Genomic DNA, 16343 nt, shown 5'->3' on the forward strand with positions numbered 1-16343 from the left:
ATATATATGTATATAGTACTAGCTTTGTCAACTGAATACGTCTTTCCCGGAAGCCCCCAAGATCTGGCTCAATGTGAAGAATTGGAAAGGAAACAAAAAAATGTTGGAACATTAACGTATAATATTACATTAAGAGAAAGAGAGACAAGTACCCACTCTTTATGTCATTCCAGTTATCTTTCTTTTACCGACTCTTGTTCTTTCAAGTAAAAGAATGTACGCCATAAACATGTGTTCCCTGAATTATCGAAGCTCCCAGAGGAGGCTGGTTTCATGAAACTACTTATAATTAATAGTATATAGCTATATATAGAAAACTATGTATGTATAGTTTCTGATGTTGCGCATTGCTTGATAAGAAAACAAATGTATACCTTGAATTAAAGAGGATATATAATTAGCGTTATAGCATATATTAGTAAATTAACTATTTAACTACTTGCATGATAACTTAATTGGTGAATCTCTCAGTTGGGGTGAAAATCGTATGGACTCGGGGATCAAATCGCATAGACTCGAGAGCTCATGAATTCAATTCTCACAGAAGCAACATCGTTTGGGTCACGCACTCACACGCAAGGTTTTAACCCGACTTACCATGTTGTCCAGTCAGAAAATTTTGTGCTTACGGGCTTGACAACCCGCATTTAGACTCATATTGAACGTCCAAATGACAAACTTGTATGATATCGTTTCAGGTTTAAAAATTAAAAAAAAAAAAAAGAGAATAAAATCAGTTATTTATCCAAAAGTTGGAGCAAGAACTAAACATATATTGATGTGGGAGGCAAATCATGTTGGACAGTTAGAGTGGAGTCTAGGCTCTTGTATATATTGTTGCATGCACGTGTTAGAAACTTGTATCTCTAACTTCAAGAATAGCTAGAAAGGGACATTAAGAAATTGAGGACAAATAAAGCACTTTCTGATATTCTGAATCACTTTTCAGGATTTTGTTCATTTGGCATCATCTACCAATAGAGAGGGTGAAACTACAGTGAAAAGGTGGCACATGTGTTTCGTGTTTCTCTGCATGTTTGAAAATTAATATGCACTTCTGTTAAGTTTGATGGCGAGATTCCCTGGCTTGGTTAATTGATCCGATGCTAGCAGAAACCTTGGAGGTTAGTTGTGCTTTAAGAACCGCGACGGAGGCTGGTTTCACTGGCTTCTACCTTGAACTGGATGCATCTAATGTAGTTCAGGCACTTCTATCTGATATTTACGATTGTCCACCTATAGGGAATTTCATAGCAGAAACTAAGCTGCAAATGAGGCTTTCTAATGTATGTTCATCTACTCACATTGGTAGAGATAGGAACAAGGTGCATGGCGCATCATCTTGCTAGGTTGGGGAAAAGTTTAGAGGGCTTCAATGTGTGGTTGGAGAAATGTCCTCCTCAGTTTCTGTCTTTGGCTTCGGCCGAGTTTGTTTCTTAATTCTTAGTTCCGTTTTATGAAATTATTTCTTTCTCAAAAAAAAAAAACAAAGAGAGAAGAAAATAGGCACTTCTGTGAAGCCTACAATCGAACACTTTGAGCCCAATTCGCAGTTACAAAGCAAATGACCCAATCTAGGATTAGACTTTGGAGGCCCAGACAAATTGCTCTTGGGCTTTCGAGGCCTATTTCTACATTGAATAATAGGCCCACAAGAGCCATGAGCGAGCCCAAGTCTAAGTCCCACAGACAATAGACACAGACACAGAAGGGCTGTGTGTGATTAAAACTGCAGTAACTTTTGAGTGCAAGTGCGGGTGCAGGTCCTCTCAATAGTAACATTATGGGTTGGCCTACTGATTGACATGAGAATTAAGAGTAGAAACACAACACTTTTGGATTAATAATAGTCATGCTCAAGGAATACAAATCGCAGGTCACAGCCATGAAAGTCCCCCACGGCCACACTCCATCAACAATGTACACTTGACTACAACCCATCACCCCTTAAAGCCCAAGCCATTCCTATTTCTGAGGTTAACACCTTGGTCCTAAATGAAAACCCATGATCCCATACTTCTTTATTCCAGAACACTATGTAAACCGGGGGGTTTGAACATGAGAGGGAGTCAGGGAGGGAAGGGCCTGCTGGGGTCGAGCACGCTCCTTGAGATAAATAACATCTGGGACGAAGGGACTCGAGCCCTCCGTTTTTCTAACTCATCTCAATAAGTTCCAGCTCTAATTTACAGCTTCTTAGGGTTCCGATGGTTAGATGGGCTAGGCACATTTCGTGAACCAAGGCTTGCAGTTCTTAGAAGTCTGCGAAACTCAGGAAGGCTTATCTTTCCATCTTTGTCGATGTCAGCCTCCTCAAGTAGCGGATCGATAGAGCCTCTCAAACCCGTGTGCTGCAAAGTAACAGACTTCCAGTGAGTAATGAAGAACTATAAGATGCCGACGGATGCAGGGAAAAAAAAACAATGTAACATTCAACTCCCTACAGATGATTAACAAGTCCGAGAAAAAGTATTTGCATATCATCGAATTCACTACTACTAAGTGATTTTTAAGTTTGTTATATTTCCACCAGACCCAATAACCCAACATCTCAAAATTAGAGTTGATGTTCCAAAGCCCTACCATTTGAATACTTCGGAAGAATGATGCCAGAACTGAAAAATCAGATCACATAGCCATCATGTCACGCATCCAACCATAGCCACGTGATTTGACTCAAAATAGCCGCAAAACAATAAGTTCCATCAAATTCCAAAAATATAATTATGACAAATAAAGTACAAACAAAATATTGTCTTGGGACTTCAAAGACACATTGCCTAAATGCGGTAGAGGAAATGAGAGGAATGATTTGTTCTACCAAGCCAACATCCTGACCTTGTTTCTTTGGCATGGGAAAATAAAAGGCAAACAAGTAACTTACTAACCATTCTTAGTTCCTCTGAAGTTATGTAACCATCTTTATCCAAGTCAAATTTCTCAAAGGCAGCCTGAGACAGCTGTTGCCACTTTTCAGAGTCATGTTCCTCCAACTGATGCACATGTAGAGTGGCTGCAACAAACTCAGAGAAATCTACGAATCCATCTGTATTGCTATCAATCTACATCAAGAAGATAAACAACACTGTTACGGCGTTCAAAACTATAGGCCATGTCCAAAAACCAAAAGGAAAAGTAGAATGACTTGTGCATGTCATTTCCTGAAACTAAGAGGAAGGAGGGCAAGCGAAGAGGTAGCATTGAAACGATTTATCATCAAAAGAAGAACTCATAGGCATGGGGATGCGCAAAATGGTAAATGAAAAACAATCCAAGCTTTACCGCTTGAAGAATCTCTGCAACACGTGATTCTTTCAATCTCCAGGGAAGATCTTTAGCTAGAGCCTGCACTGAAATTATCATTATCAGAAGAAAAAAAAAAACAGAGAGAGAGAGAAACCGTCTGTGAGAGAGAGAGAGGGGCGAACAAATGCACCATAGATAAATACATTTTAGGTGGATCTTATCGTAAATGCGAAGAATGGGTTTACCTGTCTCATCTCTTCAAGACTAATAGCACCATTTTTATCTTCATCCATTGCATCAAATTGATCTTTGAGATCAGCTAACTCCTCTTCATCAAGTGTGCTAGCTAATGCCTGCAAACCAAATAATTAAGGAGAAATTATGGTCGACTGAAAATATTATGTCTTCTATCTTGAATATAACCAACAAAGGAGGTTATTTACCCTTAGAGCAAACTGTTTCAAACGACTGTACTTTACAAATTGCCGCATATTATTCAGAACTGATATATCAATAGGGATCTCAGAAGCATTTCCTCCTTCTCTAACCCACGGGTGTGCTGGAAGTTAAAAACATATTAAACCTTTGAACCAACAAATTACATCACATTAGGAACAATAACAACATCTATACATACTTATAGTTCATTATATTAACTAGTCTATATGTCTCCCAAGGATCAAATCACTTACATAGAGCCTGAGCCGCAGTGAGTCTTGCTCGAGGATCCTTCACCAGTAGTTTCTTCACAAAATCTTTTGCACTGTTGCTAATGCTTGGCCATGGTTTGCGGCGAAAATCAGGCTTGTTTCTCAAAACCTACATACATTTGGCAGCAGAATAAAGTTCCAAAAAAAAAAAATTTGACAAAATAAAGTAGAAAATCATTCAAAAAGATATTGAGATCCAATTACTTAAGAAAGATTTTATGGGCTTACATATAGGTATGGTCAAGTTATAATCACAGTAACGATAACAAATCAAGGTAATGAAAAGGCTGAAGACATAAATGAACTAATGGAGAATCAGAAAGGTAGCCAGATCGCCATCTTGTCCACAAGATGATAAAGCATAATAACCAGGGAGTTTTATCAACGATGTATTGAAGATGTTGCGGAGCTTAGATTAGCAATTGACATATCATTCATTCAATCTAGTGATGAAAATGTGAGATGCCAAATTTCTACTAGATTAAAGGTAAATGAAATTACAATGCTCAGTCCTAGACTAGAGATAAACAAAGAGCATGTCTTGAATGGAATTTGTACTACACCTCCTTGAATATACCATCCTCAGTCTTATCCCAAAAGGGGCGTCTTCCACAGAGTAAAATGTAGGTAATAACACCAATACTCCAGGCATCAGATTCAGGTCCAGACCTACGCTTCAATACTTCAGGAGCTACATAGTAAGCACTGCCGACAATATCATTAAACTTCTTGCCTGCATTTAGGGGAAATATATGATTCTATAAGTTTGAAAATTTCAACAAAAATCTTCAGGAATCTTGGTCAGGAGCATAATATCATCATATACCTAAAAAAATGGCATAAAGTATAATTTACCCTCTAAAATAGTCCAACAAATTGTGTTTCTAGCGTGTTAGCAACATTTTTAAAGCATGGAAATGAACATACCTGGTTTTATGAAGTCAGATAAACCGAAGTCCGTGGCCTTCAGAGGCGAATCCTCTTTGGCTGACTTGAAAAGAAAATTCTAGACAAGACAAAGTATAAGAGAACCAGCGTCAATCAGCCCAAAAAACATGAGGACAATATTATTTATATGCATCCCCTAATAAAATTTGAACATACCTCTGGCTTCATGTCACGGTGAACCAATCCATGTAAATGACACTCAGCTGCAACTTTGAGCATCTGCCGTACAACTACAGCTGCATCTTTCTCAGTATAACGACTGTCCTTCCTGATTCAAGCAGGCCAAACAGAATGTCCTAATTTATAATATTTCCCTAAAACCAAAATGCTTGAAAAACAAAAAAAAGAAAAAACATTATGTTTTGACAGTAAAATCAGAATTGAGCAGCAGCCACGCCCAAGAACAATGAAGTTTCAGAGAAAGTAAACTCTTACTTGGCCAATATTCGATCAAGCAATTCGCCACCTTCACATAACCTAATAAACCAGTAAGATATGGGTTAAACAAATAAAAGCATGAAGAATTAGAAACAAGTGGTATTTGAAGAAAATCTTTTACCGAATAAATAAAGATCAAGTAAACATAAAAATAACGAGATGGAACAATGGGAAGCAAACATTGAAGCAGGCAGTAGTCACAAAAAGTAGATTGGAATGAAAAACTCACTCCATAACAATATACACATAATTTTCATCCTCAAATGCATTGTGGAAGTGAACCACATTCTCATGGCCTGTAAGAGCTTGCAAAATCTTGACCTCTCGCTTGACATCCTCAACGGCAATAGGAAGAACCATCTGCCAACAAAGTGAAGAATGTTTGAGACATCGAAAAAGAAATTCCAAAGAAAAGGAAAAAGTTTCTGAAGGTCTAAAAGCACAAAATAGAAGTTCCATTTTATAGATTTCAATCGTTCATAATAAATATAATATACAAGCGAACAGGACACAGAAACAAAAACTTCATCTATCGCCAAAAAGACATTGAAAAGGAAAAGGGGTAGAAAAGAACCAAGCTACTGAAGTACTGAAATAGCAAATCTTATAGTATAAACTTTAAAGGGTGACATTAGTAGGAAAAATATAGAGCACAACCTCAATCTCCATGCCCTATCAGAACATTCTCTGTGTACCAATTTATAAATCAATGATGAAGACACTTCATTTTCTCTTCAATCTTCAGAGTTGATAACTTTTTAAGCGTTGAACCATTTCAGTTCACAGAGAGCAACATGATTTTATATTTAAAAAAAGTACAAATTAGAAAGGCTAAGAACTAATGAACATTGTTAAACTCGGTGAGAAAACATTTCTATGAATGTAATCTTGAACTAGTGTGTGATAAAGCAATGAACCTTCACATTGATTTTAGCAATGTAGGAGATGCGACACAATAAATTATCAAGAAAACCAAAACTGGGAATAAAGGAATGTAATATAATTATTGTTATGTGGTTAGCAGCACAAATATTTCCAATAAAGTTAAAAGTGAACAATCAAACACCACAATGTGTAGGTTTACTATGGCGAAGATGAAAATTCAAGCCAAGGTAGGATTTCATCCGCAGATTATGAAGAAAAAAACAGAAGTATCAAAATTCAATTAAACAGATATGGAATCCTATCCTTGAAGTATAAAAGACTATTAACAAAAATCAGAATCCACAAACATAATCCGTAGTCACTGTAGGGGAAAAAAAAAAGTAAATCAATATTGCCTAATTACAAACTCAATTTGTTCTCAGAGCTATTAACCCGAAAACATAAACATCTCAATGAAATTCGTCATCACCCACCCAATTAAAAAATTTAACTAACAACAAAAGGCCAATAGGCGTTAAACCAGATTCATCAATTACCAATTAATCAAGGAAATTCGCACCAATCGGATAAAGACAAATAGACCAACAAAAACCCATTTCCACAAAGGGAAGACTACCTTCATCTTCTCAATCTTCTTCACGGCTACACGATCCCCATTAGCCTTATCAGTGGCAACATAGGTATACCCAAATTGGCCGTGACCCAACAACTTCCCGATCGTGTATGTCTTATTGAAATCCTTCGCGTACCCAAAATCCGTGCGCTTACCGCACGGAAGACTCCCACTCTGTTTCCTCGAATTACCCTTGTCCTTTGCCCTTACCGGCTGTTTTTGGGCCTCATTATTGTTCCTCCCATGTTGTGATGCTGGTTGTAGTCTTTGTCTCTGTTGTTGCCGTTTATTTGCATCATTCACCGTCGTTAACACAGTCGATTTAACGGGTTTTTTGCGGTTATGCTGGTGGTTCGCGGCGTGGGTGTTGCTATTGGAGCCACTAACCTTGCTGGCAGAGAAACAAAGACCCATGATATCCAACTAGCTTTTTCAAGATCAAGAACCATATATTTAAGGCTTCTTGATCAAAAGCTGCGTCTATATATATAAAATGCATACACGTATACAATTATGTATAGATATAAATGCGGGATGTTAATAATGAAATAGAGAGAAATGGTGGGGAAGAAAAAGAGGAAGGGGAGGTGCAGATAAGAGGAAGACGGGAAGAAAGAGAGAGTCAGATCAGGTGCAGGTGGTCAAAAAGAGAGCTTTTGAATAAATAACAAGCATTTGAGACAGAAAACTCTTGGGTGTTTGATCTTTGTCCGTTTATTGGACGGAGAAGATGGAGAAAAAAAAAGTGGATTTGTTTACTTATTTGTCGCATCGATTGACCTGCTGTCCGATCCGATTTATTTTCCAAACTTCGATTGATCTCATCAACACAATACATAATGAGTTCATACCAAGTCTTTGTTGACGAAAACTCTGCAATGTGGAGAATATATATAAACATGATGGTGTTTGATTCTTTCTTTGCTGTGTTTTTATGTCCTTAAATATGTAATGACAAAGCTGGTAATTTATGATCATGTAAATTTACCACACCATACAAATTTGTTCTTTTAACATTCGCTATAGTATGCTCTTTTAAGATCCGATATGATCATGTAAATCTAAACTCAAGCCATCGGATCCGTTCACACATAAGTTTACAACTCATGCTCCTTCACGCATAAATTTACCATCTGATGATCAGTTCACCTTCTATTCGATAATCAAAGTGATTATATGAAACATAATTTATCAATTCCTAATAATAATTTAAGACAAGATAACAAGATAGCAACTCTCAATGTGAATATGAGATTTTTTTTGTTAGATACCGACAACAAATAGAAAACAAAACAGAACATCACGACTTTTTGGGGTATAAGTATGACATAATTAACACTTTATATATTAAGAAAATAGATAGATACATAGACCATTCTTAATGTAACAGGAACATATAAAAAAAATACTAATTAAGATATTCAATTTCATGATCTTAATGAATCTGCCGAGGAGGATGATAATTTGTTACATATATATACTGAAAAGGATAGTAGGAATATATATATACACCACATATTTTTGCATCTGATTCAAGTAACATGTCATATACAGCTTGTGCAAAGATACCAAATAAGTGGCATATAACATTTATTCCAGACCCAGTAGTTGGTCGTTGATGCTTTCAAAAAGGGTTTTGGGAGATGACTTACTGGTGCTTGAAGACCTGGTCATACTTGACTAATTCCAGTGTAATTTTAAACCCAACTTAATTGAGAGCTAATATAATCAAAACACTCCAGAAGAATTGTATATCTACGTAGCACATAGTGTATATTCTAATGGTCTCTCTAAAAGCTCTCATTTCTCCATGGCAGTACCAGAAGGAATCGAGATCTGATGCTTCTCCTCCTCTCCAGATGTTACTCTAAAAGTATTTTTCTTTTCTTTATTGATTTTTCTTCTAGATCTTGTGGTTTTCTCCTCAGATATGGTGTTTTCTTCCACCGATTTGCTGGTTTTGTCCCTCTCTCGTTCATATTTGACTTTTCTTGACGATGATGTGGATTTTTCTGGCTGCAACGCATGTCTTATGATAGTTCTGATCAAGATTGTGAAGAAAACACATGATCTTATGTCGGATTAAACACAGGGATTCTAGTGTTTTACTAAGCAAGTAAATACACGGATTTATAACATATTCATTAAATCTTTATTTTAGCAACGTGATATTTTTTTCTAACATGAGGCCCAAATTTATTTTATTTCACCTATTTTTGGTCCACAATATAGGACCAGCTTCTGTTCTATTAGTGGGGTTTTGTAAATCAAACTCACGTCTTTGCAATTAAAAGAAAAGTGCATTGGTCTGATGGTCCCTCTCATCAGAGACATATGTTTAATGTTGGATGTAATAAACTAAAATTATACAATTCAAGATCTATATATATACATTCACACATGGTAGCATGAATTCTAGAGACCTTATTCCGGGGCGCACACCTAATTATTCAATGGCACGTGCTATCAACTATCAAGTATCAAAGCCGGCATACCAAAATAGCGTATGTTCACATTTGCGTTTTGCATTAGTGATTAAATTGGGCCAATCAATTAATCATCCGAATTAACAGATGTTTCGGTTGACAATCGATTGAGTTAGACACATGTGTCCAATATGAAACATATTTCTCAGTGGTTTTTTTACTACTATTGACTAATACTAATACTACCTAGGAGAGAAAATTTACAAAAGTGTCGGAGCGTCTCTGGGCACCATCACGATGCCCGTTGGACTTGTTGACCTTGTCTTCTTTTAGGTGTCCAAAGATCCAATAGGGGCCTAACAATCCACATGTCCAATTATTTCAAATCGGCCTAAGAAGGCAAAATATGTACCACAGTTTTGGTGGGTTGGGCCAGAGAGATGAGCCCATAAGCCCATATACCCATACCATATTCGTGAATCGGCCCATAGAGCCCATACAAGTAGAAGCATCAAGAACCCATATTTGCTTATTCAAGGCCTACTTGGGGTTTGGGGATGCAAGGCCTTGTAAAATTATCACGACTTGAAGAAGGCTTAGTCAAATTAGACCTAGGAGTGAATTCAATATTCAAGATTCTTCTGCAAGTCTAATTCTGACTGCCAAGGAGTGCTTACCCTAATCTGAGTAATTAGTCTAATAAACAAATGGGTCAAGCATCGACCACACAAATCAGTCTACAAAACTAACGATAATGCAATATTTGACCCACAAATATCCTCAAACATCATAAAAAGATAGATTCCATTTATATGTGGACTCAGACAAGCAAATGTGACTTGAATAATTCTGCTCTGGCGTACTAATAATGGCGAAACTTAATCATTTGGGTGATAATATAATTGATAAATTTATTTGAGACCAAACTATATGGACTTGGGAGTCGAGAGCTCATGAGTTCCATTCCCATTGGCATCAATATTGTCGTGGTCGCGCGTTAGGCTTTATCCCAATTTGTCCTATTGTCAAGTAGGAACTTTTGGATCTGACGACTCGAATTTAAGTCAATATTAGATAAATTTTATATGATGTCGTACTTGATTAAAAAAAGAAAAGGAGAAAGGCCCAACTTATTTTTCATATATTTGTGATTTGGTAGATCAAAGTACACATCAAAAGAGGCCAACAACCTAACACAACACAAGCAGCACAGATTCAGTGGTAATTGGGGACATAAAACATAGCATACATATATAGTGTTGAGGAAACAACAGTAACAAATCTATTAAGCAAAGATTTCTTCAATGGGCTTTGACTCCAACTTGGCCTTCTCCAAGTCCTGCAATTGCTGTTCCTTGGCCAACTTCTTTAGCCTGGCAAGCTCAAGGTCCTTACCCATTTTCCTCCTGTACATCTCTGAAAATGGGATTGGTGCCTCCAGTATTGGTTTCTCTCCCTCCCTTACCTTCAGTGGGTAAACGGTGGCCTCCGGTGCCGGATTCTGGAATGTCGCTATCGACAACCGGCTGTAATTTGAGTTCACCACTGCTTGGTGGTCTGCATTCTTGAACCTCCCATTGCTCAGGAACTGCTCTCATTCAAAATGCATACATACAATGATTATATATATAGTTTCTTATTAATACTTAGTTAACACTAATTGAATGAAAACACTAATCACAGTTTTCAAAATAAAATGTAATTTCTTTACAAATTATAAGAAAATCACTTGACAATAATGTAACTGGTTATCTCTTAGGACTTAAAGGCATAAAAAATCTCGCATGAAGTTGAAAGCTTGATTCTAAATTAGCACAATTATTTCTATTTGATTTGCGTTGGATCTCGGTCCAACTAACCTTTGGATGGGTTTACGAGGGCCTACCCCCGGCCGAGTTTCAGCCTAGTGGACTGTAAATGCATTAATTCAACGTACAAGAAGAAAGTGGGTTCTGGGCCATAAGAAAAAACCCCACGGTCCTTTCCACTTTCAAGCTTACAAAGAAAATCCGTGTTGGTGCATAATTGATTGATACTTACATGACCATGGTCACCAAGGTTAACCACAAAGGCACCTTCAATGGGCTGGACTGTGATCCATGTCTTGCCATTGTCTCTGGTGGCCTGGAGCCCACCAACCTGGTCCTGGAGCAGGAGTGTTATGGTTCCCGGATCCGTATGACGCTTGAGTCCGAGAGTGAGGTCGGGTTGTGGGCATTTTGGGTAGTAATTCACCACAACTTTCTGGTCCATATCCACACAGGCCTTAGTCAGTGCCTCCTTCTCCAAGCCCATTGCCTCTGACAGCACCTCAAGGAGCTTGCAGGCCAGGCCCATTAAAGTCTCACTGTACTTCTCCGTCACCGCCCGCCATGACTCCGGCTTGTCGGGCCACCTGGAGTAGTCTCGGGTACGGATCGGGTAAGAGAAGTAGGTAACTATCTCCCGCCAGTCTTGCACTGCCTCTCCCTAAATATGGCACGTTTGGTTCGCAGGATAAAAATTGACGATGGATTTGTTAACTAACCAAACATGGCCTTAATAAATGGCAGTTAAATTGTCAAAACCAGGGATGTTGAAGAGCTGAGAATAGAAAGTACCTGAAGATGACTGGAGACAATGAATCCACCCTTCTTTCCGCCGGACATATCGAAACGGAGCTTCTCCTCCGGCGGCAAAGCGAAGAATTCCTTCGCCAACCGTGTCATATCGGAGATTAATCCGGCATCGACCCCATGATCGACGACCTGAAAAATCCCCCAATCTTCACAAGCCTCCACAATTTTGTTACAGATTTCGGATCTCCTTCCATCCAATTCGTCGATTCCAGCCAAAGATATCACCGGAATTTCGTTGCTAAAAACATTGTAGGCAACCTTAGGACGCTCGTCCTCGTCCCGGATGAAGCTCGGATTCAGAGTCTTCTCCTCCGCCAAGGCGGTCAGTGTTGATGGAGCCATTTAGGGAAAATACTGGGAGAAAATGATGGAATGTTAAAGATAAAATAGTGGGTGTTTGGTTCAAATGATGGAAACGGATGTCCCTATATATATTGAAGGTGGAGAGAATGGAGTGGTGGGTTATTTGATAAGGGTTTGTGGCAATGGCAGCTCCAACTACCCCTTCATGTGAGGGAGCGATGAAGAGTTGATCACAGCTACCAAACTCCTTGTATTCTTCTAGATTTTTTTTTTTTATTTTTTGATAGCTACCAGTCTCTGCTTCTTTCTTTATGAGGGTGTCTAGTGCTCTGTTTGCTTTGTTGTTTGTCTCACTGCCCCTAAAAAGTCCTCATTGAGTTTCTTGTTGGTCTCTGTTAATGCAAATAATTGTACTTTTGAAGGGCGTGCGATGTTAGATATGAACCATGTACCATGTGGTTGTGTCACCTCGGTGACCACTAAAAGGTTTGAAGAAAAATTTTAACCTCTCTCTCTTATATAAGGTAGTCACATACAAATATGTAGAGATTAAAAAAAAACAAAAAACAAGCTACTGAAATTTCCAGCCAAACACATTGAAGATATTGTCCACTCTGAATAAGGAATTGTCTGATTTTTTTTTTTCCATAGGCCATCGTCATTGGTGTTTAGGCACGGAAAACACGTCTTCAAGGGGTTAGAGCATCGCAACTAATGCACTATGTTCACGAGATATTGTCTTATTTGATCTCCGATTCATTGTGGATACATCGGCTTCACTCTGAAAATTTTATTTATACATGTTTCAGCTTTGCTTATAAGTCACTTGAGTGGGTTATGTCAGATCGATGTGAGTTTTTTAATCTTGACACAATTTTTTTTTTTAGGTAGAAAGAAAATTAATGATTCTAGAAAGGAAAAGAAATGCCTAATTATCAATTATATGAGGAATGGAAATAAAAGATTGAGATACTAAAAGAGTGTGCTAAAAAAGCATGGCATGTTTTCTTTATAGTTAATACTCCAACTCAGTTAAAGCTTGTGTACCGTTTTCATGGCTATTTTGGTGGCAATAAATGTGGAGAATTAACGGGGCATGTCTAAACTTCAGTTCCATAAAATTGGGTAAAATAACCTCAGTTAACTATACCTCTTTCAACTTCCTTTCCTTCCTTAATTTGGAACGAAACAAATCCTGTTTTTTCTCACGAGAGAGAGAGAGTAATTAGGGTAACATAGGATGAGAAACTATAGAGGACTGTTTGGCTAGTAATAATTTTTTTTAAAAAAAGGATGACATTGCTTTTTATTTTATATTTATTAATGGAAAATAAGTATTCGTCATTGGACTTTGATTCAACTTATTCTGTCATCAGGTAGAAAATTCCTATACGCCGTGCGCGGGTCTGACGATCCAAGTTTATGCCAATATCGAAATGTTCAAAGGACAAATTTATACAATGTCATTTTCAATTTTTTTAAAAAAATTGGGTTACTCAATAATTGTGTTGTGTATAATTTGGTCAAGTTAGAAATTAGAACTTGGAACCCACATCACATGACTTCACTCTTCAACCTAACAAGTGCCGCACGTGCCCACCGACCTTTGTTTGTTTGTTATAAGAAACAAACACTATTTAGTCTATTATGAACTTGCTTGTCCATCTGAGATATTAATTTCCCCTATTTTTTTTTAAAAATAAAATATCCATGTGTTGCGTAAAGAAATGAAATATATGGGTACAAACTTGAGAAAAAATTTTAAGAAAATCTAACTATTATAAAATGGATTTTCATTAAAAAAAAAATCCTTCAATTTTACGTGGGCAAGTATCAGAAACGTTCCCAATCAAATTTATATAAAAAAAAATCTGGTTCATATTTGCAAAACCATTAATCATGAGATTTTTTTGAAAGTTTTGTGCAATCAAAAAATAAAGCAAAAAAGGGGAAAGATCTCCATTTACGAAGCCCAAACAGGTAAATAGGAGGCCCAAATGGTAATGTCTATTTAGTACAATCAAAAGCCCAATTCAATGGGCTTTACCTAAGGACATAATAAGAATTAAGAAAGCCGCATGGACACGCACAATTCAAACAAAAAAAATCTGCAACGGATCGTTTTTGTGACGTAGGCTCCAACGGTCATATTTTGCTCCAATCCCCGTTAGCCAAACTACTCTTTATATGCACCTTTTCCATTGGCTTTTCAACATCTACTTTGTATTTGCTTTCCCTAATTCTCTCTAAACTCTGCATCTCCGATCAGCATCCAGCCACATAAAATCCGTTCTCCGGTGACCCATCAAAGAAAAAACCCTTCTCCGGTGATCTTATTTCAATGGAGACTCCATTGTCAACAAGAAGAATGACCAGGTCACAAGCAAGGGCACAGGCTCTGGCCCCCCTTAACAGCAGCACCAAGAACATCAGCAACAACAGCGAGAATAACGACAGTAACATTCCTTTCTCAAGTGAGTCGTCTTTTGCTCCGTTAGAAATTCTTTCGAGTAGTCTTTGATTTTACAAATTAAAAGATTTGGGTTTCTTTTTCTTGTGGAACAATCGAAGATTTTTAGTGGGTTTTGATTAAATCATCTATCTTGTTTGCGGTGTTGTTTCAGGGAAGTTGGAATCCGAATCTGAGAGTGCCTTTTCAAAATCAAGAACAAGAAGTTCGAAACAACCACAGCAACAGCAAGATCGGTCTGCGCTATTCGACATAACCAACGACTCGCCGATCATTGGGCTTGCAATGGAGAGTTTGGAAACCCCATCTTCTGCCATTGCGAAGCAGAAGAGCAACAGAGCCAGAGCTGCTCTGACCCCTGGATCTGGAGAGGCCCTGCTTAGGGGTCAGGTTAAGACTCTGTTGCAGAGAGTGGAAGAAGAGGCTGACCTACCGAAGCTCTCCATGGAGAGCCGTCCTTTTCTTCATCTCAAAGGCCTTGTGAGCTCTCCAATGGGTCTTCTTGCGCCAACTCCAGCGAATACTCCACAGATCTCAAATCTATCTGAATCTGGAGATGAAGTCAACAGCAATGGAATGGCCTCCATCACACCCTCCTTACCAGTTATTGAAGAACAACTGAAGATCTGTCAGGTTTGTTCTTTGATGTTTTGATAATTCGTTCTAGCTTTTTGATCATTTTTTAAAGAAATTTTGAATCTTGACAAATTGGATTCTGTTTTAATATCAACTCTTGAAAATTTGATTGCTAATACATGAGAGTGTTGATATTGTTGGCAGTTGGTCGCTCATATTTTTAATGGATCCAAGCCAGAAAGTCTTGAATCTCAAAAGAGTCTAAACAGGTCGCTACTGTTGGATTTCTCAGAGAAATCTGAAATCACAGACTCATCAGACTCTTTTTCCTCTGTGGTAACTGACCAAGGAGGACTAGGAGGAGGAAGTGTTTGCAAAGACAAGTCATCATTCATCGATGATGACAATGCCTCTGTATGGTCTATTCAGGCCAATGCAAGTAGCACTCGCGACGAAGAAGAGGAAGAAGTGATTGAACAAGAAGATGATGATGAATTCTACTATCATGACGACAATGAAGAAGAGGGGGAAGTGGAAGAAGAAGGAGAAGATGGAGGGTTGCTTGATGAACTGTGTGAAGGCATAAGCAAGATAAGTGTGAATGACAAGGCATTGCCGAAGTTCAGTGGAAAGCACACTAGGTTTGTGTACAACAGTGATGATGATGAGATTGTTGACTTAGTTGGTCTCTCCCCCAGTGTGCTTCGATTGAAGGGATTGCCAACACCTAAAGGAAAGCACTTGCGATTTCCTATGGAGGGAGATGATAACTGAAGAAGTTCTTCGAAGAAAGTTTGCTGGTGCTCTTTATTTTTTTACATGCAATTGTTACTTGCTTGAAAACATACCTTTATGATATCTTCGGACTTGTGGGGGAGTCCCTTTTTATTCATGAATGGAAGTCAAAAGCTGCTGCAATCACAGACAAATAAGTGGTTGACTTGAGCGTTACAATAACTAATGCCTTTATTTTTTTACTTTCCAAGTCTAGCAGCATTGTAAACTACAATCTTCTAAGTGGTAAACGAAAGAGATGATTTGCATTAAGGATTTGTATCACCGGGAGGGAGGAATGAGGAACAGACAAAAGATAAACAGCCGACCAAAGCA

The 16343-nt window shown here is 38.0% G+C and overlaps 3 protein-coding genes across 3 annotated transcripts; 1 reads left to right on the forward strand and 2 right to left on the reverse strand.

The window, feature by feature from the left end:
* Positions 1–1812: 1812 nt before the first annotated feature.
* Positions 1813–7701, reverse strand: LOC120015332 (calcium-dependent protein kinase 28). Its single transcript, XM_038867709.1, has 12 exons — positions 6844–7701; positions 5572–5702; positions 5340–5381; positions 5061–5172; positions 4884–4962; positions 4520–4689; positions 3939–4065; positions 3690–3805; positions 3492–3599; positions 3283–3345; positions 2889–3062; positions 1813–2351 (listed from the first exon to the last, which is right to left on the reverse strand). Exons 1-12 carry the CDS (start codon positions 7252–7254, stop codon positions 2187–2189), a joined length of 1698 nt encoding a protein of 565 aa, XP_038723637.1. The 5' UTR covers positions 7255–7701; the 3' UTR covers positions 1813–2186.
* Positions 7702–10380: 2679 nt separating this feature from the next.
* LOC120015517 (naringenin,2-oxoglutarate 3-dioxygenase) lies at positions 10381–12354 on the reverse strand. The gene is made up of 3 exons (XM_038867974.1): positions 11867–12354; positions 11307–11735; positions 10381–10854 (listed from the first exon to the last, which is right to left on the reverse strand). Exons 1-3 carry the CDS (start codon positions 12224–12226, stop codon positions 10552–10554), a joined length of 1092 nt encoding a protein of 363 aa, XP_038723902.1. The 5' UTR covers positions 12227–12354; the 3' UTR covers positions 10381–10551.
* Positions 12355–14395: 2041 nt separating this feature from the next.
* LOC120015774 lies at positions 14396–16190 on the forward strand. Its single transcript, XM_038868325.1, has 3 exons — positions 14396–14661; positions 14812–15290; positions 15438–16190. Exons 1-3 carry the CDS (start codon positions 14529–14531, stop codon positions 16005–16007), a joined length of 1182 nt encoding a protein of 393 aa, XP_038724253.1. The 5' UTR covers positions 14396–14528; the 3' UTR covers positions 16008–16190.
* The last annotated feature ends 153 nt before the right edge of the window (positions 16191–16343 follow it).

The sequence above is a fragment of the Tripterygium wilfordii genome, chromosome 14 (genome assembly GCF_013401445.1).
Source record: "Tripterygium wilfordii isolate XIE 37 chromosome 14, ASM1340144v1, whole genome shotgun sequence".
NCBI classification, from domain to species: Eukaryota; Viridiplantae; Streptophyta; class Magnoliopsida; order Celastrales; family Celastraceae; genus Tripterygium; species Tripterygium wilfordii.

What these genes read in the sequence shown, in the direction of transcription:
- LOC120015774 (XM_038868325.1), top strand. Translation starts at nt 14,529, where the DNA reads ATGGAGACTCCATTGTCAACAAGAAGAATGACCAGGTCACAAGCAAGG. An exon ending in CAGTAACATTCCTTTCTCAA is followed by an intron (nt 14,662 to 14,811) that starts GTGAGTCGTCTT and finishes GTGTTGTTTCAG; the next exon opens with GGAAGTTGGAATCCGAATCT. An exon ending in AACAACTGAAGATCTGTCAG is followed by an intron (nt 15,291 to 15,437) that starts GTTTGTTCTTTG and finishes TATTGTTGGCAG; the next exon opens with TTGGTCGCTCATATTTTTAA.
- LOC120015332 (XM_038867709.1), bottom strand. Translation starts at nt 7,254, where the DNA reads ATGGGTCTTTGTTTCTCTGCCAGCAAGGTTAGTGGCTCCAATAGCAAC. An exon ending in TGAAACAGTTTGCTCTAAGG is followed by an intron (nt 3,600 to 3,689) that starts GTAAATAACCTC and finishes TTTGGTTTGCAG; the next exon opens with GCATTAGCTAGCACACTTGA. An exon ending in TTGCAGAGATTCTTCAAGCG is followed by an intron (nt 3,063 to 3,282) that starts GTAAAGCTTGGA and finishes TTCTTGATGTAG; the next exon opens with ATTGATAGCAATACAGATGG.
- LOC120015517 (XM_038867974.1), bottom strand. Translation starts at nt 12,226, where the DNA reads ATGGCTCCATCAACACTGACCGCCTTGGCGGAGGAGAAGACTCTGAAT. An exon ending in TTGTCTCCAGTCATCTTCAG is followed by an intron (nt 11,736 to 11,866) that starts GTACTTTCTATT and finishes TGCCATATTTAG; the next exon opens with GGAGAGGCAGTGCAAGACTG. An exon ending in ACCTTGGTGACCATGGTCAT is followed by an intron (nt 10,855 to 11,306) that starts GTAAGTATCAAT and finishes GAATGAGAGCAG; the next exon opens with TTCCTGAGCAATGGGAGGTT.